This window comes from Centropristis striata, chromosome 15 (genome assembly GCF_030273125.1).
Source record: "Centropristis striata isolate RG_2023a ecotype Rhode Island chromosome 15, C.striata_1.0, whole genome shotgun sequence".
In the NCBI taxonomy this organism is placed as follows: Eukaryota; Metazoa; Chordata; class Actinopteri; order Perciformes; family Serranidae; genus Centropristis; species Centropristis striata.
The window spans coordinates 17,527,091-17,553,043 of NC_081531.1; the positions used below are offsets into that span (position 1 = coordinate 17,527,091).

The 25,953-nt window shown below is 38.2% G+C and overlaps 2 protein-coding genes across 4 annotated transcripts in view; both read right to left on the reverse strand.

The window, feature by feature from the left end:
- Positions 1-12,753, reverse strand: part of gtf2ird1 (GTF2I repeat domain containing 1) — a 34,393-nt gene extending 21,640 nt beyond the window's left edge. For 2 of the 3 annotated variants that reach the window (XM_059351348.1, XM_059351346.1), the window contains exons 1-6: positions 12,519-12,753; positions 6,053-6,182; positions 5,708-5,849; positions 2,732-2,908; positions 2,263-2,446; positions 420-739 (exon numbers count right to left, since the gene is read on the reverse strand). In XM_059351348.1, the coding sequence (XP_059207331.1) occupies positions 420-739; positions 2,263-2,446; positions 2,732-2,908; positions 5,708-5,849; positions 6,053-6,178 (949 nt within the window). In that variant the 5' untranslated portion in view covers positions 6,179-6,182; positions 12,519-12,753. Of the gene's footprint in view, positions 1-419; positions 740-2,262; positions 2,447-2,731; positions 2,909-5,707; positions 5,850-6,052; positions 6,183-12,257; positions 12,337-12,518 lie in introns of those variants that run through there. The other variant, XM_059351347.1, reaches the window with a different exon arrangement.
- A 3,574-nt stretch (positions 12,754-16,327) lies between these two features.
- The window catches only part of clip2 (CAP-GLY domain containing linker protein 2), a 42,616-nt gene continuing 32,990 nt past the window's right edge, over positions 16,328-25,953 (reverse strand). The window contains exons 14-19 of the mRNA XM_059351349.1: positions 24,473-24,556; positions 22,182-22,338; positions 18,596-18,755; positions 17,631-17,819; positions 17,155-17,214; positions 16,328-17,050 (exon numbers count right to left, since the gene is read on the reverse strand). Coding sequence (XP_059207332.1) covers positions 17,039-17,050; positions 17,155-17,214; positions 17,631-17,819; positions 18,596-18,755; positions 22,182-22,338; positions 24,473-24,556 — 662 coding nt within the window. The 3' untranslated portion in view covers positions 16,328-17,038. The remainder of the gene's footprint in view (positions 17,051-17,154; positions 17,215-17,630; positions 17,820-18,595; positions 18,756-22,181; positions 22,339-24,472; positions 24,557-25,953) is intronic.

Sequence of the window (25,953 nt, forward strand, 5' to 3'; positions counted from 1 at the left end):
TTAACAAGTATAACAAGAAAATGTGCTATAAAAGTAAAGTGCTGCTTTGAATAAAATAATGAGCGGTATTATAATCAGACTTCAAAGCACACTGCAAATTCACCACTTTTCTGGGCACACCGGAGGCATAGGATGGAGCACTTAGTCTGAAATACATTTTCTTCATGTAGAGATTTTACTTTTCATCATCATTATGATCATTATTGTGAATGTTATGTCAACCTTGAATTATACCTCTATTCGCAAAATCTTTTGAAATTCACCCAATATTATCTGAGCATTATCCAGTTTTTTGCTTGCAGTCAAGCTCTAGCTGTTTTATAATAATAACAGGTAATCACTGTAATTGCTGTGAACACCCACCTAAAAATTATATTCCACTGTTAAAACCCACCCTCCACAAAGGTACACACAATTACCATTGCTTGCACAGTCTTTGACAGATGTGCTCAGCTTGTCCGTCCCTGCTGTCCAGTTGGCCACTCTGTCCTTGCCCAGGTTGAGGAGGGACATGGGTTTGAAATCCAGCTTGCCATCTGGGTGAGGTTTGGAGGACATGGGCATGCCGTACAGGAAGTTTGACAGAACAGAGTTGCTGGAAGTGGCGGGACTTGACGATGTGACTATCTGGGCGGTAGTCTTCCCTTGGCCGTGGCTGCACTGTGTCATGGCGGCGGTGGAAGAGTTGTGATTGACATCAGTGCCGGACTTGGCTTCTCGAGGCAAATCTTCTGCTGGCCTGTAGACAGACACAAAATCAAGAAGAAAGTAATTTGGAGGGTTCGATTCATCACAGCTTGACATCGAGCTTTCTGTCTGCACACTGTATCACTCGCCAAGTGTCTCTTGGCTTCTATCAACATTTGCTGCAGCAACAACTCATTTTGAGTTGGACCAATTTATCTATTCCACTTTGACATCCCCTTAATAACTTTTGAAGCGATTAAAAGATAAATGAAATCGAATGAATTCTCTGGTATTTCAACTCTTTGCTTTTCCCCTTTCTTCTACTGTTCTCGTTCTCTCTACCTCAAGTTAAAGGGTATTCCAGGAAAAGTGGGAAAGAGACCAAACAAAAATTTGAGTCATTGTCTTAACAACACTGTGTTTCATGTATTTACATTTAATTATACAGTTGTAGGCACAGAAACCCCCAATCTGTTGTGGGCAAAGGTATGTGTTAGTTGTAAATGCAGCAAACACAGAGAAGAGAGACTTTAAACAACTGTTATGCTCCAAAATTAAAACTGATTTGTGTTTTCCATAAAGCAGACAAATGTTTAAATTAAGCTTTTATAAAATGTTTACTTTGTATCAGTTAAAACAATTGTGCTCTGTGCTGTGGCACAATCTGATGACCATGATCAGCTTGACACAAATGTAAATTTCAATCATTCCAACACTCTGCCAACGAACTACATGTAATCAGGGAATGCTGGTTGTCAACAGGCTCAAAGTCCACACCAGACTGTCCCTGCATGACATTCCAGCTCCTGTCCTCGCTTTCACCTGTTTATTATGCTCCGTTTATAAACTGATTGGTGACCTGACCTCCAAAATAAATGTTCACTTAACCTGAAGCCCTCCTACAAGTGATATTAGCCAGATACAGGCTTTGTTCAAAGAGACATAAGCACTGTTCACTTGGAAGACCAGCTTGATTAAATGTTTTTGCTGGATCCCTCTGCATTGCACCCCCACATCAACTTAAATCTTACTCCTGGAGACACTAAGCCTACACCCACACTACTACATTTGTATTGTAAGACACATGACTGTTGCTACATTTATGCCTAGCATCCACGCTACTTACTTGCAGGCGTGTTGGTGGAGGGAGATTATTCTTGAAACGGTGATGAAACGCTTATGTGGACGGAGATCATTTTTATTTTAAAATGTTGTTTCAAAGTGAAAACATATTGGTGTGGCTAGAGTCTAACATGTAACCTGAGAGAGCGTTTTTCCACAGCTGAATGAAAACCCTGTCTAGCCCTCACTAACACACCACAGCCTGTCTGCTACCAATAACTAACTACAGAAGATTCCAGGAGAGCTATGTGCTTCCAGCCACACACGTATCTCTGCAAATCATTAGAGTCTAAGATGAAATGCCAAACTTCCCTTTTCCCCCCATTCTGCAGTAATCAAATGTGAAACAGCTGGTTTCATAATCTGATACAAGCATTTCAACAGCAGTGTGTTATTCTAAGCAGCAGCGTATTTAATAATAACAAACAACAGAGGGTCACTTCACAGACTCACCTTTTTACTGTGAACTGGATGCGGTGGCTCTGCTCCAAAATCTTCATCAGTGTTTTTGTGTCGTACTCAGAGGGCTTCTTCAGGGTGACTCCCTCAGGCAAACCGTGGGCCACCACACAGCTGGGGTCCTTCTGGATCCACTCATAAGGCACAGGGACCAGGCTGCTTTTTCCAACAGCCTCACCTGCGTATTTCACAGGGCACTGTGTGTACTTTGCAACATATCTTGTACAAAATTACAAAACTGGCAGAAAAGCTAAAATTAAACACCTTCTGCTCTGCTCTTGAATAGCTACTAACAATTAGAAGAGGGTGAGAGAAATATTGCTTTCATCATTTAGTTTTTTCCATATAAACAGTGTTGAGGACAATGTAAGTCATAATAAGGTAAGAATAATCAGAGTAAATCGAGCTGTATAGCGTAAAAAGGACTATTGAGGAACACATGTTGCTCTTGATGACTCCTTACTGTAAAGTACAGTGAAGACTTCCTCCACCATCTTCCTCAGGACAAAGATGTTGGATTGAGCATCTGACGGAGCTCTTGATTTCCCATGCTCACCGTCCTTACTCAGTTTGCTGAGATCGCCTTCCTGGTCTTTGGTATGGGCGTTTGCTGTGGTGAGATTTTGCAGACATGGACCTCCTATGAGCAAAATGACAAAAGTCACATCTTGTAAATTCCAGAAAAGTTAGAAATACCATTTCAGATGCTTGTAGGTCAAAAGGCCTGCAGTAAGAGTTTGGAGAAATAAAATTCAGCTTTTCCTTGAAGGAGTCAATGCCTTGACTTTCAGGGTTCCACTGAACAAAAGTAAGATTGAGAATTTTTGTTCCAAAAAAGTAATGATTGTGTCACCTTTAACCCTTGTGTTGTCTTAGGGGTCAAAAATGACTACACCACTATGTTTAACAACATAGAAAACCCCTTTAATGATCTCTTTTCAACATTGCCTTTGTTCATGAAAGCTCTAGACCAACAGGGTACAAATCTTGTCTTAAAGCTATAAAATCATTTTCACAACACAAAAACCATGCATTTGCACGTACACACGCACGCTTGCTAAGAAATTATGTGTACACTTATGCAGTACCTTTAGCAATAACAATAATAAAAATAAACCCCTACTTTAGTAAAACAGTAAACCAATTATGACAGTTGTGTTGTAATGAAAACGAGTGGATTCCACTGATGAAATCCAGTTTTTCTGCACTGTAAACCTAGATATTCACAAAGTTTGTGATGTATGACAGGTTGTTTCTTCATGCAAAATAGTTTTGGGTTTTAAAAATCAAGCAAGCTTTTTTCTTTTTTTTTTCTTTCTTTTTTTTCTTTAAGAAGTTGATTGAAGGTGGGTTATTTTTTAGCCTTAGGACAAGTGTTGTATACAGAAATTTAAGACAACAATTCATGGGCCGAACATCTGTCGCGGCTAATATTATTTGAGATTAAGACTCAGACCAAAGTAGTTAGCATACTGCTACTGCTGATTTAGAGAGAAAGCCACTGGCTTGATAGCCTGGGTATACCCATACTGCCTTGCGCGCTCGAATTTCATTTCGTACCTCCAGGCAGTCTGGCAACCAGAGAGGTTTCTTAGCCCCGTTTTAGGCATCCAATCACAGAGCAGGGAGGGACGGAAAGACGATGATGCGTACTACTCGGCACTTGGAAGCTTGTAGTTTTCTTATGGATCCAACATGGCTGCTGCAGACGCGAAACTCTCTTTAGCTGTAGATGGTGTTTTAAATAGTTTAGAGCGCAAGTTGAAAGGCGAAAGGTCTCTCAGCGGCTCCAATGTCCCCCGGCTCGTAGCGAGATCACCAGCGTTACGGTAGCGGGGCTATTAGCCGCTAGCGGCGCTAATAGCCCCGCTACCGTAGCGGAGCCGCCGAGAGATCCGCAGCAGCTTCTTTATTGCCCATAAAATCAGTGGATGTGTGTGGCTGAATGATATGAGGGGGAATAAAGCGTGAAAATAAATAATCTTGCAGAAAGCGAGAACTGGAGAAGCAAAGCAGCAAGCAACACTCTCTCACAGACACACACACACACAACAAACATCCATTTTTGTTGCTCTACATACGTCATCTGGTATAACTGATACGATTGGCTAAGAGCTACCTACAGACGCTTTTGATAGACATTCTAAGCGCCCAATAAACGGCTCCGGAGGATCGTTAACCACACCTCCTCTACGGAGAAATGAATGGCTGGTTGCCAGACTAGATCTCATTTGAGATTAGTCTGGTGTTAGCCAGGCTACTGGCTTGACACAACTCTGACATAAGAGGGTAATCAGTGGTTTGGTACAAACAAAAGTGAAAGAAAGTGTCCCTGTGTTCAATGGCAGCAGGAACGTTGATGATGATGAATGACTTGTTTGGCCTTGACTGTGTTTGGATACATGTAAAGCATCTCCATCAACTCATGATTCAAATACCACTCATTTGTTGTAGTTGAAGGCCAACTACCTGAAACTTAAACAAATGGCTTATGTCTTCTACATTTCTTTATTAAACAAAGCTAACTGCTACTGTTCCCTGTAACTGGCAGGTAAACTAATTTCACCTCAATAATCAGCCTGATAATTAAATTGCATTATAGAAGGTCATGACCCCTTTTAATTGGTATTATTAAGAAAAAACTGTTAAGTCTGAGAACATTATTCGCTGTTCTTTATCAGCTCTGAAGGTCAACAGGTGGAGTGTAATGCCCCAGCAAGGATTTCTGCAATATGGCTCGGGTTACAAACTTGCATACTAGTTTGTTTACAGGAAATGAAGGCTTACAATTTGAGTATGTGGTACACTGAAATAGTTTCTCACAAGGCTTAGAAATATTTAGCATTTTGTCAACACTTGCTGTAGAAACACAGCCAATCATCCATTATATTCTGAATGTGTTATGAAATCATGGCCAATTGTGGAGCGCTTTGTGCATTAAGATAGAAAAGCAATAATTATGTGCAGACCATTTCCTTGATTTTCACCTATATAAGTGACAAGTATGACTTTGTGAATTACTTAAATCCATACAAGCCTTGAGTGTTCATAAAATAAAAGCTGTGAGCAGTGATGTCTGTTATTAGTAAAACATAACACATCAAATGGTTTTGCCAAATGAGATGTGACAAGACAGTTTGTTCGTATATCGTTTCATCTGATAAAGTGTGGTTAAATGTGTGAAACTGCAACTACTTAGATTTCTGTGGAAGTAATCTGACATTGAGAAAAACTGCAAGCTGCTGCAGTTATCGAAGCTTTGGGCTGAATCTACATTTGTGCGATCACAAAACTGCAAAATCCTACAAGGACAAATCCGACATGAGTGCATTTTACATAACTGCCTCACAGATGTGGCTATAATGAGTCTGATCAATGCTCAATCAAGAATGAATAATGACAAACAACATTCACAGTTACACAGGAGAGCAGAACTTACGGCAAAACTTGTAGAAGTCTGTTTGGATTTCCCTCCTGGAGTTGAGGAACACTCTGCCCTTTTCTGTGCCGACGGCAATCACGCTGTCCTCGTGTACGGTGACACATGCCACCTCGGCATTGAGCTTAGACATCGCCATACACTGCAAAACAGGGCGATTTCTTTAGATACTCACATACTGATGTGCATATTATCAATTCTGGTGTTGCATATTCACATAAGCACAAAACTGGTTCAGAAATGCGGATTTTCACTCATATGCTAACAGCAGTCAATAATCTTGATACCACAGAATGAGTTCTCCAAGGTGAAATAACAATGTGTGAGGGTTGATCTGGGACATACCACTGAGTCGAGGGCAGACACCAGGCTGGTGAGGATCTCCTGTCTGGCTGACACCAGCGGGGCCTGGGAGTCGCCCCGGGAGTTCGTCCTGATGCCATCACATGCCAGTTTCCTCATCTGCGCCATTCCTCTGCGGGGACCAGATGAACACAGTTCAGGCAGGAAGCCACAGTGCGACAGAGACAAAATCTGTCATGAGCATGCATTCAGGTACACATGCGGCAGTGACCTGCATTCAAAGCAGTTTCTGCTGACATCATTTGGTTTGACTTTAAACAAATATAAACATGCATTCAGAGCATCAATCTGATACCGGAGGCGGCAAGATAAATGGAGTAAGAAGAAGTCCTCAAATGAATCATGTGTGACAAACTGTTTCACTGTTTGTGAAGGGAACTAAATCGAAGCATAAAATAGTGATTTCATCAAGGTCACTTTATACTAAGTCTCATTCAAAATTTTGCCAAAAATAAAGCATTTGCACTACCTATATCCTGCAAAACACATTACACTTCTGCACTCCATGAGGCCATGATTTACTTGGCTGAGACCAATGGCCAAATGACAAAAATTCTGTAAAATCCGACTTAAGTGCAAGTTGTTTACACGGCACAAAGAGAAGAGGACAAGAGAGGTCAGAAGATGTTGTAAAAATATAAATTGTCCAATTTGCATCCCATGTGGAACCCCTTTTCTTTCTACTTTTAATGGTAATACTTGTGGTTTTCCCCCTTTTTTATGGCATTACACTTGGGTTATACCGGACAAAAGACTGTAACTTGTCACCAAGCAATTGAATAATAGTGAAAAGGACACAATGAATAAAATGCGACAGGAGCAAAAAAATCCCCCAAATTGCTACAGGTTCACATGGTTAATATAATGCTGTTTAGCAGTGATGTTTGAATGTGAACATTAGCCAATTATAACTAAACACAAAGAGCAGCTGAGGCAGAAGGGAAATATCATTCATTTTGCAGGTATTTGGTCATAATCTAAACTACTGGACAAATATAACCTGATGATAGCTCTCGAGGAGAAAGCAGGGATCACCAAAGGTTTACGAATGTATCCTGGGAAGCGGACACATTAATGTCTGCACCAAATGGCAGGGTAATCCATCTGGTAGCTCCCGTAACATTTAACTCAAAACCATAAATGTCAGCCTCATGGTGGCGATACAGGAAAAGTCCAGGGATCAACAAAGTCATTAGGATTCATCATATGTGAACCATAAATGTCTGTACACAACTTTGTGCAAAATCATCAAGTAGTTGCTGAGATATTTCTTTGGATAAGTGAAAACTTTAAAGTGCTGGTGAAAATTTCTGTGGCGATAATGATCCATCCAATAGTTGTCACGATTTTCAAATTTGGACCAAAGTGATCAACAGACCAACATCCCTATACCAACGCTAATAGAATGGCTAAAACACAAACTCCTCTGAATTCAGCAACTTGTGGTTTATGGTCTTATTCTTTCATTTGGGGCCATTTGGAGCACTCACATGGTGAGCCCCGTTATACCGCATTTCCTGCCTTGACAGATGGCGTAGGAAAAACAGATACTGAGTTAAGATTACCAAGATAAGTCCTTAAGTTTCCCCTAACACTGCATGTAGGGGACCAAAAATCACCCAAACTCCGAATAACATGATAGCCGATGTAAATTAAAGTAAAGAAGCAAACAGATAGGAATTGTTAAAGAAAAACTGCTCGGCTAAAGCCAGGCACTATGTTCTCATAGCAACTGAAACCCGTCTCCTTGGAAACTAATCTCGGGGCATTTGAACAATGCAGCTCTGGCCTTTAATCTCTCCAGACACTGGGAACCATTATACTAGAATCTGGCAAGCCCAAACCACTGACTCAATAGAGAGAGGACAGAGAGGTAGAGGGAGATAGACAGAGGCAGGGAGAGAAAGAGGAGGGTGGGTGTGGTGGGGTTCAGCTGCACCAGTCTGAACATGCCAAGTCTATTGGCCATCTAAATCTGCCTCCCCTGAGGCCACAGCAAACATTAGCCCCCTCCTAAATTATTATGGCCTCGAAATAGATGGCCTCTTTCCCTCACATATTTAAAAGGCAAAGGAAGTAGCGAGGAGAAGGTGGGGATAAGCATAGGCTCAGGATAATGCCATGTCAATTGCTTTGCAAGAGGAAGCACAAGCACAATGTCACAGCCCTGTTATGGTTCTCTGTGAATATTAAACAGTTCAGTGTGGAACGACAGTAATAAATAAAGCAAATCACTTTAACCACGACTCTGCTGTGAAGCAAGAAAAAAAGCCCAACATTCTTAGATGCAAATCCTGCAGTTGCTCTGTTGATAGTGAATGACGCAAACTTTGTGGACACGCCAACACTATTGACTGTGATTTCATCCAAGGCATCGCTTTGACAAACACTCACTTATTCTATGAGAACACGAAAATCAGCCAGCGACCCTTTTTAGTTGGAGCCGATGTCAGGGGCTTTGTCCTTTAGAATAATTTACTCTTTGAGAAGCTGTTCAGTATGATATAAAGACAACAAGTTTGACAAGAAAATACTTTACGAGGGTGTAGAACTGACTGAGGTACGCTTAAAGAATTGTTTGCTCAGGACATGATTAGGAGAAACCAACAAACTACAAACAGCTTCCACTTTTACATTTCTACTGATATCTTATTATAATGTATGCATCTTGCATTTTCCTGCATCTTAAAATCCTGGGCAGACAGCCGGAGTACCATTTGAAGCTTCTGAGTGAATTTAAATTTGCTCAAAACTGCATAAAGACTGTTAAAGTGAACTCAAAAAGGTCTGTAATGCGATAAAGTTGTTTACTGACTACAAATCAAAAGAAGTTCAATATCTCTACACAAGTCAGTAAAGATGACCAATTACTGTTTTCTGTTCACATAAATCAAGCCGTCAGAGCTCGATGTTAGATTTCTTTAAAACAACAAAAACAGTTAGGGGGTGTTTGGAGTTTGGAAACAAGGTGAAATATGACAACATGGTACCAAAAGGATACATTTACAACAGTAATTAACCAAGTCTTTTACAAACCTACTGTTTTTATAAGCATTTACACTTTAGTACTTTACTCTACAGTAAGGTAGGCAGCAAACCTCTTACTCTGATTCCATAGTCAAGTGACTAAAAATTGCTGCTGTCACACTTTATAGTCTGTGTTTTGGATGCACAAACATTACTGCCTTGCTTCGGCTGCAGACAAGATGTGCTGCTATTAAACATGGAACTAATGAACTTGCTAATGTGGTACCACACAATGTCACTATTGCCCGCCTTTAATTGGTTTCACAGGATGTTACAGAATTCTATGAAGTTCACTGGGACTTTTAAGAAATCTGACCATCTAATAAAACAGATGTTTTCAATTAGTCAATTAGCCAATTGGACCTCTGCTCAGGTTTTAATTTGTCAGAGCAAAACTAATATCAGAGGGGCTGTACTATGAAGCAAGTTGGACAGAGTAAGACCAGTCTGAAGCCCTGATCAAAGGTAATGGGTCCCGCAATGAATGTTATCAACTGTCTCTGTTAACCCAGACTTTCTTCATCAGATCACACAGAGTGCTCCCATAAAAGGGGGCGTTTGCTTAGTCATTTGACACTACTACCAGACAAACTGCTTGTGTTCTGTCTACTTCTATAAAGAATATGAAAAAGTTAGTTAACATGATTGTTTTACCGCCCTCAACTGTCAATCTATATCAACCATTATTGACTGTTGACTACAGACTGATGCTATTTTCAAAGAAGTTGATCAGTGAACAGTGCTTTTAGCCAATGTCAAGCTGAAACTCAGCACAAAATCTGGCCTAAATCAGGTTAGTCATGCAACATAAGTTACCATGGTTACCATAAGAATCTCACTGTGAAGACACATACACTTTAAGACCCAAACTAAATGGCAGATCTATTCTACTTAGTTTTATAAAGTTAGGAAAGCAGTGTTTAAGTTGAGCCCGATGTTGCCATATTATATATATTACTATTATATTGCTGCATAAAAAAATAATGCCAGTCACTTCCACACAGTGATGCATATAGCTTTTTGATTAAACATTAGTAGCAAAATGCAAAGCCAAAGGTATTTGTATCAGGACTGGAAAATTCGGATCAGTGCATTTGCATGTTTTACTTGGATTAGGCCATGCAAAATATGTGTTTATTTGTCTGTGTTATTCATCATGCTGTTGCTAGCACTACATGTGTTATTTTGTTTACGTTCCGCACAGCGCCACAGATTCAGGTTAACATGCCCAACTCGCCCAACTGGCTTTACCTAGCACTGACTGGTTGGGCTCTATCGCGGACTCAATCATAAAAGGGAAATTAGCAGGTGTGAGAAATCTAAAGGAGGGTTGGAGAGATGTCAGTCAAGTATAGTCTGCACATGCCCAAACAGTCCTCAGAGGAGCTCTAATAAAGTGGGATTATGTGTGGGAATTCCACAGGTTTCAAGAGTCCTCAAGACAAATGTTTTGTAGAAAAAACTTGCTCACCTCTTAGAGGTCTGAGGCTTGTTCAGTAGTAAGATGACTAAAATAACTAAGCAGCTGAATGACTCTTGAATGTCATCCCTCTAGTAGAGACATAATGACAATCAGTCTTAATGAGACATCTGGCATTTTACTAATCGAATGATGGAAACTGGTTCTTGAAGGAAGAAAAATATGACTGCAATTTTGACATCCCTACACTTACAGTACATCTGGGTGTGGTTTGACAGCTACTGTCCAACTTATCATTACAGCAAACAACAACATAATCCCTTTGTTTAAACCCTGTGCCTGAAGACGTGGCCTTTTGGGAATGTCATTACTGATGTTATGATTTTAAACTGCTGTGATGCCAGGAAAGACTCACGAGTAAACAAAAGACCAGAGAGATCAGATTCACATATTAGGAATTATATGCTCAGTCCTCCTACACATGTGTAGATCTGACAAATCAAAGCGACATATTGGTTGGCAATATTGTACACAATATTTGCAGTTGATGGGCTAAATTATGCAAAACCATAAGGTATGCTTTGAGTCTGTTATTATTTTAACAGTGTAAATAGCCATACAGTGGTACATAAACACACAGGACGAACCACCTTTACAAATTTCCTTTTTTTTCTGACAAGACTTACAATAACAAGTACTATGTTTAAAGTATAATTCTGTTATATCATACCAACAAGTCAGTGAGTTAATCATAGATTAACATAGCCATAAAACATGATCATGTCAATTAATTATTCACAGTAACACATAATCATATTGCATATTTTATATTTAGTTGGCTTAATATTGTGTTCAAACATATTTTAAATATTATTATATTTGAAGGGACACAGAAGTTTTGGTGAAAGCTTCTTGTGCTGGAAGATGCTGGCAGGGGAACTACTATTAACTTCACATCACATGAGAGAGGAGAGGAATTACTTTGAAAAGCTAGACCCAGGAGAAAAGCTTGAAACCACAGGATATGAGACATGGGTGCAATAAATAAAGTCAAGGTCTGTTCTAGCAAAGGAAATGAGCGTGTGTACAAATCTGTTTTATGTCTTTCTTGTCTTGTGAATTTAATCCGCCAGACAGTTGCTTCTGACAAAGTTTTATCCCAGTCAGCTTTTTATAAACTTTGACGCATCTTGTACCCACTACAACCAGACAGCTGGTAGCAACATAAGAAGAAAACAGCAATGACTGCCGTTTTCTGGATTCAGAATATCCCACACCAAACGCTTTAATTTAGCTTAATCTAAATTGGTGTCTGCTTTTCGATTACCTAGTGTTCTTTAGTGTGAGAAACACTCCCCCAACCGTGCTACTTTCATCACAAGATTGTAAAAGGCAATTAGTAACCCATTGTTTAAGTTTACTGCGCCTTATTACGGTCTAACAATTCTGGGATTAACTTGGCAAGGATGTTATTCAAATCTTATTTCTATTCAAACTGTCTTGCTGAAGTTAAAATGCCTTGTTTCCTTTTTCGTTTACACTTGCTACGTTAGCTAGCTGGCTTTGTTGTACTAGCTCGGTATCCTTATCAGTGATAGCAATATATGGGGGATAATTTAGCAAGCAGACAGACGCTGTATCCTCATCATAAACACAGGCTAGCACCCGCAAGGTTACAGGGAGACGTCCCTCTAGGCTGACTTAGCTGCTAACTAACAATAACCTTTCTTCGCTACTTACCGTAACGTAATGTCTAACTAATCAACGCTGGCTAATTAGCTAACGGTATCATAATAACGTCGGGTTTGCTAACTAGCTAGCTTACACTCGTTAGCCCTCTTGCTAAGCTAGCGCTAGCACTTTCCTTTCATCTCCTCCCCCAGTGCACAAATTAGGTTATAATCTGTAATTTCCAAATGTACAGTCACAAAAAGCAACACGCTCAGTGAAAGCAAGCTATATAAGTGCTCACGAATATTAAAAGCGACAGCGAAATCTTACCTTAATTAGCGATTAAATAGCCTTGTTGCTGCTGTCAATCCCGGAATAGGTTTATTCCCCCGTTTTAATCCATCAGAAACGCTCACAATTCCCATCCACAATGTAGCTGTACCGTCTGCTAAAACATCGTAATCCGCATCATCACAATGTTGACTTCGATCGCACGTTTTATAATCTATTATTTGTGTATTTTTTCTTAGTTTATTTCTCTTTTTCCCTTAACAGAGCAGGGTGTCCCTTTCCCCTTTCTTTGTTCTGTAATCCAGTAAAATTGAAACTCATTCGCCTCCTGCTAATCCCAGCCCAACTCAACAACAGCATCTATTGGCTGCAATTTACATATAGGATTAACGGAGGAACCTCTGGAAATACCCTCAGGGAACACAATTTACATGGATAGGAAATATATTATTTTTATTTTATTAGGACTGTGACTGTTTAAATCTCTGTCTGCCACTTGGCTGCAACTTCACACTGTCTGCTTTGCTTTAAGAAATCCCTCATAAACGACATGAAGGTGGTTTGATGTGATACAGTAGCTGTATACAAGGCTATCCAGATTATTTTTAGGATTTGTCCTAAGTGGATATATGGCAGCTACATAGATCTTCTGGCCATGACAGTTATGCCATAGCTGTTGTGATTGCCTAAAATAGCTTGCCAGTTTAATATAGGGTAAAGTTCATACCCTAGAGGAAGGAAAACAGGTAGCCTATTTTATAACAAATAAAATATATGTGTAATCCACTACATCACAGTAACCTTGTTAGTTTCTTTTAATTTCTGTATTAATCTACCCCTATCCCTCTATGAACTAAGTTAAGTTAAACTATGATTCAACAATAGCAAATGTTTGATTTGTGCCTGTACTTCACATATGCTGCACTTTTGGTTTCTTTTTCAAATAAGTAATTACTTATTTATTTAAATGTCACAAGCATAACCAATCTGCCCTCTAGTAAAAACTGGGACATGTGGATAAGACCTGACATTTGCCAAGGCCAACCAGTAAAAGTGATATGTGTGGAGGTTAGAAAATCCAGAGATTGTAAATAAACACGCAATGTCTGGGTGTCAGGAGCTTGGCCCCTTTTTCCACAGAAATGAATTATTGCCTCCTCTTTTCATCAAGTAATTTTAATACCAAATATTTGCCTGAGATGGGATATTTACAACGGGATTTATTGTGTGTGTGTGTGTGTGTGTGTGTGTGAGAGAGAGAGAGAAAGAGAGAGAGAGAGAGAGTAAGAGAGTAAGAGAGCAATGGATAAATAGTAGCTGGCAGATTTTCCCAAACCACCAACCTCTTAGTGGTATGAAATCTGACACCACTTTGAATCAACTCTGTAGAAATAAACCTATCTTCTGTGCTTTGCCCTCAAAAACAAACATACAGAAGTGACACAAGTATGAAAGAGTGTGAAATAAAACACCACCAGCCCTTGCCCACATTGTTAATATTTAATGACTCAATCTCCAAAACCATTGCAGCAATAATCCAAAGGGTATGAACCCTCCAGCTGAAAAGGCCATGTACAATATCCAATGGAAAATTTAGGTTTTATCTTAGCTGACCAGTGCCTGCCATGTTTTGCTCAGGAGACACTTCTCTAAATTTTCCAAACCACTCACCTCTGTGTAATGTCTCCTGTACAGCCTATGACCAGCGACAAACAGGATCTCATAGTTTAGTTATGGATAAAACAATATTTGGAAGACAGTATAAATTTTATGTGTTGAGAACATTTTTGCAAATAAAATCCAAATGTTGTCAACCTGGGGAAAGATTGGTGGAACATTTTGCTTGGATTTAAGCTCCTGTGACAGCCCTTCAGTAGTTCTACATAAATAAAGGTAAATACAGTAATCCAGGGACATTAAGACACAGCATCAAATAGGGCTGCACAGTTGGAACATATAGTTAATTAATACTAGTGTATGGTTGGAGTCTGTACTGATAGGTAGTCCACAGTAAATAAAATAGCTGATAATTACTGATAAGAGGTGTACTGGTACAGGATCGGACGGAGTTTAACAGAACGTAAAGTCTAAAATAATTCACTATATTCATTCTATAAACATACTGTAACAAAACTGAGAGATGAATTCAGGAGGCCCCTCAGGTTCATTATGTCCAAGCAGGGAGTCCACTGATGTGTAATTGCTAAAAATGACTTCTTCTTAGGAAGACTGGCCCAATGGCCACTTTAACCGATACCTGAAGAGAAGATTACTGGTTGAAATTAACTCCTGCCAGTCCTGTAATAGTTAACCCTCTGCTAGTGTACACTAGGGATGGGGGGGGAATTGATGCAGCATAAATTGCTTGGCAATATTGCATCGATACAGTCCCCCCCACGACTCCTCAGTCTTTTATTATAGAAATTACAATTATTGCAAATATAAATTCAACTTTTTGGTTCCAGAATTATAATATAATCAATTGCATTTTCAGTCCAATAGATGGTGCCAAGTTGGGATTTTTTAATTTCATTTCAGTTTAACAGTAACTGACAGTTCCTGAAGGGGCTGAAAAACTTCTTTATACACTTTGCATTGTTTAAAATACCCGTACAGTAGTGTGCATGTTTGCGTTCAGTTAAGCTGGACTATGTAGACATGTGCAACAGATATTTTTGCTTGAAAATCCCATTTTGCTACAAAACCAATTATTGAATTCAGATGGACTGTTCTATCTAAGAAGATATTTTCCTTTGGGGACAGAATATACAATTTTAAAAAAGGCAATAAACTCCAATGTGTTATTGCAATATGCAATTAAAAATAATATCATATTGTGACTTAAGTATAGTGAAAATATCTTATTGTGGTGCTTCTGGTGACTTCCAGCCCAAGTGTACAAATGTATAATTTAGTAAAAAATTATAATAAGCAGTTGGTGGTGATATCATTGGTGCAGAAATAATGATTAGTTGTGTTCTGACACAACAAACGTAGTTCAAGTCAACAGTGTAACCACTGTTTTAAACTGGTTCTCATGATAGGTTATCCTATATTCAACTGCACGTAACCACAGCAACAACACCAATGCTTTAAAGCAGGGCTCATCAACTACATTTGTTCAAGAGTTGACTTTTGAAATAAAGAATAATGATAATGTACTTATGCCCAGGAAGCAGTTATCAGTATTTGATATTTTCACTTTCTTACTAAATTCATGCTGTATTTATTTGCCTCTATCTGTGTCAACAGACTCCTAAAGAACATGAGAATCTATAATGATAACTAGATACTCAAATGCTCTCAGAAGGAGGCAGTTCACTGGGGAGTGATGGTAAAAAAAAACTGTGAAACTTCATCGTAAATATGCTAGCAGAACACATTTCTTTCCTCCTCACATTTTCTGAATTCATTAGGCTGTTATTCTGTGGGCTGGAAGCTTTGACTTGACCAATTCTTCCACATATGTTAACTATAAAGAAAATTAGATTGCCCCAGACAGTGCAGGAATCTGCTTAAAACCTTTTTTTAGTATCAAAAAGTATGTGAGGATTAAGACAGGAGCAGATTATTTTTATGTATCCTGGTGGAAAAAACTGTGTTTGGAACAGACACATTGATGGAGGCTGGAAAAGTGGATTATGTTGTGCAAAGTGGTCTAGATGTTTTTTTCGATGGTTTGAAAAAAATTTCACCCAGAAAACTGGTCACCATTGGACTCCATTATAACACAACTGGATTCAAGAAGATCAGAACCAAGAACATGAAAGGAAAAAGCTTTTTACAGCTAATTTGCAAGCCTACTTTGTTTGTGTTTTGTAATCAAAAGAAAGATTTTGGGCAGAGTGTTATTTTAAAGGTCCTTTTTAATACTTCCATTTAGGCAGTTACCAACGATTACTTATCATATTGTACACGGAAGCAGGAGTGTGAACACTGGACAGAGCTGACTGCCATGAGTTTGCTACCAATTCTCTCATCAGGTATTAAGTAAAGTGACAAATGAGCCAAACTTCCTAAAAACAATAGTCAGTCATCCTTGAAGAGTTGCTCTGCGTATCACTGGCCAAGACAGCTCACCAATAAAGGATTATAACAAAGCTGAGGAGCAAAGTAATAAATAAAACAAACAAAGCAACTGAGACCCGGTTCTTCAGTTCTTCGCATCGTCGTCCATCAGCCGTTTCGCCTTCTGGTTCAAAATTAAGAATTGTCACAGAGTTCCCGGCAACTTGGAGATTGAAATTTTCTAACTACTGTAAAGCATCAAAAGTTGCCATATTGTACGTTCTCAGGAATTGTACCGATAATATCTCTTCATGTCCATGTCCCATTTCCTGTTTATATTTTATAGTACTTTAAGCGGTCTTCTTGATTGGCTAATAGGTGCTTTTTGCAACAACACATAAATTCACTTGAGATAGAGATTCACTGTTTTGGTATTAACTGTAAACTGAAATCTTCTTGAGGAGTCGCATGATCAGGAGAAACGTCGCTTGAGCTTTTCTTTAAGATGGACCTCTGCATGTCCCAGTTCAGTCTTATCTCTTCTTCTCATATCAGTGTTGTTCCTGAAAAGCCAAAAAAAAAAAAAAACAAGACTCCTTAGCACTGAAAGGCATTAATGATATCACATCCATCTAATGGTTTTAAATAATAAGAAAATAATACCAACATCTTGAGTATTGTCTGACTCCTGATGATGAATTCCATTTGCTGAATTGGCACCATGCACCTGAAAAAAACAAAACTGATGGTCAGTGTGGAAATGATTTAGCTGTTGTGTTAAAAAATGAAAAGGACTATTTTGACACTTGTTTGCTTTCTTGCTGAGATTAGATTTGAGAGTCAGGTTAGCCATTTCCCCGTCTCCAATTTTGTGCTAAGCTAACTGGTGGTAGCTTCATATTTACATTATAGACATGTGTGAAGTATACATTTTCTCAGCTACCCCTTGGCAAGAAGGCAAATTAGCATATTTCCCAAAATGTCAAACTAGTCCTTCTAAACTGTCTTTATAAACTGACATTGAAACATCTCATCTTGATTATATCCCTTCTGCTATTCTTGATATTATTTTCTCCCAAGCTGTCTCAAATCACAATAATGTTCATGCTTTTCCTAGTTGACTCTGTCAAAGTAAGGTTTTACCGGGCTTTTCTCTGGATGCCTGCGCATGGCCAGGACCAGCTGATCGACCTGCTGGTTGTGCTCCATGGCGGTCCTCAGGGCGTCCTCAGTGCTGAGCAGCCGCTGCCGCAGGCGGTTCACCTCAGAGTCCACGACAGAAGGGTCCAGCATTGAGTACCGCCGGTGGTCTGGTGAAGACCGTTCCCGACCCTAAAACACACACAAGGCAGGAAGACATAAGCCAACTCCTGCAGTTCAATCATCACGCTACTGTATCTGTGATTAACATCTGGAAAAGGATTATTATATTCACATATAAATAGCACATTCTCATAATCAAACATATTGAATTTCCTCTCTGGGATCATCTCAGATTATGCAGTGAATATATAATCCAACAGCAATTTCTCTGCAGCCTGTATAGACACAAACTGACAAGCAGTATACTTCCTACTAAAACCGGGATAATGCCCCATTTCAGCTTTACATTTTTTCATGCTATGAAACACATGCTCTTTTGAATGGCTAAAAAATAATCCAGAAAAACAGTAACAGAAGTGATATATATTGGTGTATACAAATATACATTCCAAAGGAAAATTTGAAATGATACACTCTTTGGCTTTTAGGTTTTAAAGCAAAACTTAATTTAGGAAAACTTGTGTCATGTATTTTGGGCTTTGAAGGAGCTTCCTTAATCTCACTAAATAACCCTGGTGATGTCATCACACAGATGATGTCATCAGGGTTATTTTGGCTGAGGTTTGGAGACTGCATGTTTAATGCAGCAGTCTCTGTTTTTAAATGCTAGGTGCAGAGTTTTAAAGCTATTAGCCCTCACCAGTTGTATTATGGGAAATGTAGTTCCTAGTTGTTGTTTTTTTTTAATGTCTTTTTTAATGCCTTTATTAGATAGAACAGAGCTAGTATGAGAGAGAGAGAGGGGATGACATGCAGCCATGACTCATCACAAAGTCAGTCCTCACCAGCAGGAGCAATTTATCACGCAGGGTCTTAATGTCTTCCTGAAGTTTCTGCTCCTTGACCCTCCACTCTGCCTTGTGCAATTCTCGGTTCAGGTCTTTCTCCATGTCCCGTGAATGGCGATGTGATTCCAGGAGTAACACCCTCAGTTCATTCAGACTCCTGGAATAACAACGAAACACAGAAATAATGTAAAAAACTAAGAAACCATTGTGTTTTGTGATACTAAAAAATAAAAGCAATTTTCCACAAGTGTTGGAATGAACTTGACTGCTGGAAGAGCAATAATGATAGAGAGACAGTACAACTTTGCTGTCAAGGATTATATGAGTCCTCAGACCTTGCTCAGAGGTCATTATCATTTAAAAGCCTACTGATCCATGATGTGAATAACATATTATCCAGTGTGGTCAGTGGGGATTGTGGAGGCGGCCTCATCTCTATACATGTGGTTGGTGGTTGGATGCCCCATTCCCATAGTCAAACTGTCTGTGCATATTTGGCTCTTTGCCTGCATACTAATATCACTGAACTACATCTACACTGGGCTACTTGAACACATCTCTTCAAGCTGCTTTTAATCAATATTTTTTTCCCTTTCACAACGCACATGAAAGGGCTGTAAGATGTGTAAATGAGCAACCATTGGCAAACAAGTTTGCCATAATGAGGCCATAATATGCCAATGTTGTGTTCACAGCTTGTTTCCGCTGCCCCCAAGTGGGAAAAAAAAAATAATAATAATAATGCAGGTTTAAGGAGAGTGAAAGGTTGTTTGATTTTCCATTATTCAAGAAATGCCCTTCACCTTCCTGATAATGTATTCCTCTTATTCCTCCACTGTTTCCTTCAGGGTCTCAGGTATGCTGCCCTTCTGACCATTACCAATCTAAAACCTGTGTGCTCATTCCACGACATGACACGTAGCATTGATTTTTGCAGAGGCATGCATACTTATGTTGGACCGCATTCATGTTTGCTCCTAAAAGTCAGCACTTCTTCTGCCACGTAACTGACTGGAATTTGACAAGATAATTCGAGAGAGCCAATTACAAAAGATAGAAATGTGTAACAATTTTCAAAGTTCACTGTCTTTAGGCAATGTGCTAGTTTGTTTTCTTGAAAGGATGTCACAGACTGAAATAGCAGCAGGAACATTAAGGAAGCGGATGAAACTACCATCCAATAACACTAACTCAAGGGGCCACCCACTGAATGTTCCAATAGATGGTATATATATTTTTATAGCACACAACATAATAGCTGCAGTGATGATGCACAAGAAAATATTCTGCGGTAGCCAGGAGCACTTATTTTTAGTGCCTTGTAGCATTTAGTAAGAACATAACCATCAATAATGTAAAACTGCAAATTGTAAGATCGCCAATAATGTAATACAATCAGACCAATCTGTAGCTCTCCTGCAGCTTCATAGATAAATGCATTGTCTGGATGTGAATGAATGTGGACTTTGTAAAAAAAAAAATGGGTTAAATAAGAGCAAGCACCTCTTCAGTGATATTGCGACAACTTTCTCTTCACACTTGGGTGGTTAAATCATGAGCTCAATTACTGAATGTAGCCAGATTTGGCAGCGCAGAGCTTAAACAACAAAAATGGCCTTGGGAGGTTGGTGAAAAGTGTGCCAGAAACAACTAAATGCAGTCTGTGAGAGGTAGACGCTGGCAGGTCTTTGCGGTTTCCCTCTGCAGGCTGCTCCTTAACCTTAAGAGGAAAATACCCTGAGACTTCATGTCACAGTGGTGCAGCGTTATGTGGAAAGCTGGTAGTTAGAAGACCGCGGCAATTACCCTCAGCCTGCTGCCTATACATGGTCGCCCATAAAGTTGGAATAATTTTTTTTTCATTCACAATCCTTATTTTTGACAGATAACGTGTATATATCTTCTCAAAACTTTATTAATCAGTCTCTTCCAAACATATCACAATGAGAATAAAACCAAAATTAACACATTGCCACAATTATTTAATGCAGAGAGGTAAAAACATATTTTATTTCAACTTTAGGAGAAAACGTTTATAATGAACCTTATCAAAGTTTAACAGAACTCTATCTGTAAAAAATTCAGTTCACTACAGAGATGTATAAACCACCAGAAATTTTAACCTGCAGGAACTGGCAGAGATGATTTCTCCATCATTTTCAAAAGCAGCACTCAATCAATATTATCATATAATGGAGCAAATGAGTATGTGTAATGTGAATGGGTTCAAATTTACAGTAGTAAAATGAGAATTATCATCCGACTCTATAGTTGCCTTTAGCGCTGCTGAGCATTTTAGTGTCAGTTAAAAAAAACAACAGAAACAAAACATTAATACTGCCTTAAACTATGATGAAATATATCCTCTATAATGCACCTCTAAGTGTATAATTTAAAGCAAGCAAACAGGCCTAAATGTATACACTCTCACTGAAACGGTTTTTCTTCTATTTTATTTGGCTTGTTTTTATTGTGTTTTAGTATAAGTATAAGTATAAGTTCTTATATCTGGAAAATTCTATTATATTTATGACTCACTTTCAACTTGTTTTTGAAAAAGTTCTACTTCTTATTATTATTCTGAAGGCAGAAGGAGATGCATTACATAATTCAGCAAGATATAGAAAAAATAGTTTAAATAGTACTTTTACCCAAAGCACTTTACAGTTTGCCTCCTTTTCACCCATTCCGCACTGCATTTTCTTTTCATTAAATTTTTTATTTGACTTTATTGAACTTGAATTTATCACATCATTAAGGCTGACATTATGCACCACAGTGTACTTCAGATGTTTTTCCCCATATGATTTTAGCATCATTTTATTGGTCTGCCAATGGGGCTCCCCTACAGGTGCTATTAATAAGTAATTCCACAAATTCATAGAATATTCATAACGAGGTTTTGGCTGTTGCTGCCAGTTTACCTCTGTAAACCTTCCCCACTGCAGCCACTGAGCTCAACGTATTCTTGCTGAATATGTTTATAAAGTTAATTGCTTTTTATTGCTTTTTAGGAAACACTTTATATTATGTTTTTACTGCAAAGCCTGTATACAGAACACATTTCCCTTGAGTTTTAAAGTTTTAAATGAAAGTGAGTCTCAACTCCCTGCACCCTCATTACCCCCAGTGCTGGACAGTGAAATTGTACTTAACCTTGCTCACACTTGAATACAACAAACGCAGATAATTTTACAGCTACAAGAACAACTCACAGAAGAACAGCAAAACAAAATTGTCTTGATTGCACTGCAGTGTGTTGTTATTTACTGCATCACTGGTGGAAAATAAAAGCTCTTGTTGAGGGTGAACTCCTGCTGAGCTGACAACCAATATGGGTTTTATCCAGATGAAACATCACAAAATGAAAATGTATGATTCCGATTATATTGTTCACGCTGACAATACATGCAATAAAATCGATACATTGCCTGCGGGCTCCAAGTATCTGTCCATTATTTAATTGTTAATATGGTGTATTTTTGTACATCGTGTCTGCATGTGCTGAGATATAATTTTTCACTCAAGCATCCAGCTAAGTGCCAAGGCAGATTGTAAAATCAATAAAGCTTGTTCTCTGTACCTCTCTTTCTTCAGCAGCTCCTGGCTGATATTGACCAGCTGCCCAGAGGCATCATGGGACTTCTTGGTCATGGACTCCAGCTCTGCCTCCAAACGCAGCTTCTCCCTGGCAAGGGCTTCGGCTTTCTTTTCCCCTGAGCGAACTTTGTCCTCCATTGCTGGTGGAAGAGAAATAAGAAATATATATATAAATATATATACCTTGGATTGGTATGTAAGATTGTTTTGTTTTTTTCCTTTTCTCTCTTTCTCTTCTCCTTATTGTTGTATAGATTTGTGAGGATCTTAGACTCTAAGCTATATTTATACAGGGTTTATTTTTTATTTTATTTATTTATTTTTTCTCAGGGTAAATGTATATTGTAATTGTTTGTGTGTCTATTTTTAGATGGGGTAATTGTTTATTGGATTTTTATAGTATTGTGATTTTGTATGTAGTTGTAAAAGCCCAACTAGGGACAGGAGTAGAAAATCAGCTGAAGCTATATCTCTATGTGCAGCACATCGGATGTATGTCCTGTATCTATGTTAACTGCATTGTCCCTATCAAATAAAATAAAAATAAATAAATAAAATAAATACATTTATACTGTATCTGTATTGTATTTCTTTTGATAGCGCACTATAATGTAGTAAAACCACTTGGAGTATTTATTATGTGTTTTACATATACGTTTTCCTAATTCCTAATTAATTATTTATTTTATATATTTATTAAAGAAGTATTTGTTAAGTCATAACACTTCTTAATGTCCATGAAAACTGAGTAAAACTCCATCTGTTGATGAAGGCCATGAAATATGGTTGAAAGCTCCAGAAGAAATCTAATAAGTGGACCTTGAGTTAAAAGGTTAAAATGTTTAACCCACCAGTGGGAGTGTTCCTCTCAGCCTCTTGTGGCTGAAATGAGTATTACAACAACAAACACTTTTTTTCCCCACCTTTAACGAAAGAAAAACCTTAGAAGAATGGAAAAGCTTTTTTTCACATGTTCTTAAGTCATTAACATTGGAGACAGAACAACTAAGATCAGACTCAGAAATTTTTTTTTTTTTTTTCTCACTTGCCTATCAGGGCTTCCCTAGTATGGACTTATTCATTAAGTGTTAAAAATATGATCACAGCTTTGTTATGCTGTGTTGTCAATCAACTAGAAAGCTGTTTATACATTCATCTGCTGAAGGGAGAATGTTTCTCTGTGCTCACACAAGTAGGAGATGTGACATCACAAGTAGTTTGTAAACCTTTAAAGTTGTGTTTAACGCACACTAATACTAATACTTAAACATGCCTTAAAAACAATATTCACTTGCCTGCACAAATGTTAAAACAAGTTTCTCTTGCTTTAATCATTCCTCTGCTTCATACAGGACAAAATCCACAGCTCTCCTTTTGTGCAATATAAAATAATTAAAAAGTTTACCTGGGGCTAATATGAAGCTTCAGCAGTCTGAGTTAGTAAAGTTAAAGGCTGCATCTTCAAACCTTACAGTCTTTCTGATGTGAAATTCCCTCTTTGTCCTACTATTCCTCCAGTGCAGCACAGCAAGCAATCACTAATCAGGGAACACCAAGAGGGAACTTCATACCAAAAAGACCAACTTTTACTCCACACAATGATTGTGTGCTCCCCGCTGGAAGCCTATTAGGAGGGGATCCCCAACTTGAACCATGCAGACGAGGTTTGAGTAGAATAATGAAACCATTCTTCACTTTGTGTCTCATTCTGTGCTTTTCTAGTTGCTCTTTTTAAATTATTCACAATCCGCTCTTCAAAGTGTGTCAATTTGATTATCTGAACTACATGAAGTGTGTTTTGGGTCCTTTTGATGTGATGGAACTCCAAGTTTTCAAAAGACAGCCAGTTGACAGATTTCTCAGCGATGATCAAAGAATGTAACGGTGAAGATGAACACAATCTGCTGCACAGTGAACTCAGCGTGACTGCTGGAAAACGAAGTGAAGCCTGCAGTCACTACACATACAGGGCTCTGCACGGACGCACAGAGAGACGGAATGACACTAATGAAGGTCATTCTGTAAATATGACACAAATAACAAGTTTATATACTGAGGAATATGTCAGATATTTTTCCAAACCAAAACACAAAGTGGCTGATGAGGAAATACTTTAGCAAATAGCAAACATGGCATTTTATTGCGTGTGAAGCTCCCTACAAAGATTTAAATATTTACAGAGTTCTTGTCATGTTAAACCTTCAAGAAAAAGACATGAGAGCTTGGAAAAGGTCGTTAACTGCTCTTGGACATGCTCTGAAAAATGACATTTACCTCCCATCTGGGACTTGAGGGCTTCAATCTGGGAAGTGAGAGTCGACACCTCTTTTTCCCTTTTCAACAACTTCTCCATTGTTTCTAAGGAAAAATAAAACAACAGTAAATTCTTTGTTTGGAGAATTCAGTGATAAGGAAACCACAATTACGGCACTATGGGAGACTTTAAGGGAAATGTAGTCATTCTGTATCTATCATCTACAGCCATGGAAAAAAAATTAGAACATTGTTTTCTTTTTTTTTCTTCTTCATTTTAATGCCTGGTAGAACTAAAGCTACATTTGTTTGGACAAATATAATGATAACAACAAAAATAGCTCAAAGCTCAATAGTTTAATTTAAAAGCTGATATCTAGTCATTTTCCATGGTTTTCTTAAAAATAACCAAAATCATTATCAAGAAAATAAATCGAGTTATTGATAATAACCACGGAAAATTAAACTCTTATGAGCAATTTTTGTTGCTATCATTATATTTGTCCAAACAAATGTACCTTTAGTTGTTCCAGGCAATAAATGAACAAGAAACTGAAGAAAACAAGGGTGGTCTAAAATATTCCATTACTGTATTTATGTCATTAAGCAGGACATTATAAAATCTTATGACCACAAGATATTTGGAGGACATATTTCCATCTGAAACAAGGGGGCAATTAATGTTAATAGCCAGGAGACCATTAATATCTTCACTGCAAATGCTAAAACAGACAGTCAGGAAATGGAGATTTAGAATAGCTGCTCAGTCTTGGTAGAGATTTACCTTCTCTGAATGTTTTTATTTATTTATTCCTTTTTATTTTTAGTTGCCGTAATACTTTGGTTTCCCTTAAAGCAATATGTCAAAATTAGCACATTAATCATGTTTGTTTAATCTGGACATAGAGTAAAAACTATGATTTGCTGTTTTAAAGGGGTTATGAAGCAGACTACTTCCTGGCCAAGCACAATAACTTTCTGGAGTCCCTCGCCTGGCAAATCCTTAGAGACAGGAAATAATCAAATAATAATTAGAGGTGCCTGTACTATACTGTAGGGGGATTTTGTTACCTTAGGACAGAGCAAAGTTAGCTGTTTTCCCTTGTGTCCAGTCTTTATACTAAGCTCGGAAAACTGACTTCTGGCAGTAGCCTAATATTGAACAGACATGAGAGTGATATCGATCTTCAAAAAAATGGCAAAAGGTGAAAAAGCATATTTTCCAAAATGTTGAACTTTTGCTTCAAGGGAAAACAAAGTTACAGTGCTTTCTCAAAAAACAGTCAATATTAGAACTAGGATTATTTTTTTACTCTTTGTTTTTGTACAGATAAAATTAAAAAGACACATGTTAATCAGAAAAAAATAGAGCACTGATACTCAACTTGAGTTCACAGTGAAAATAAATGAATTCATACTGGAAATCTTTTGTACTTTCAATGTAGATAAGATGCCAAAGTGCATAAAAATTCTAGAGGTTGTTGATAAAAAAAGGACCATAA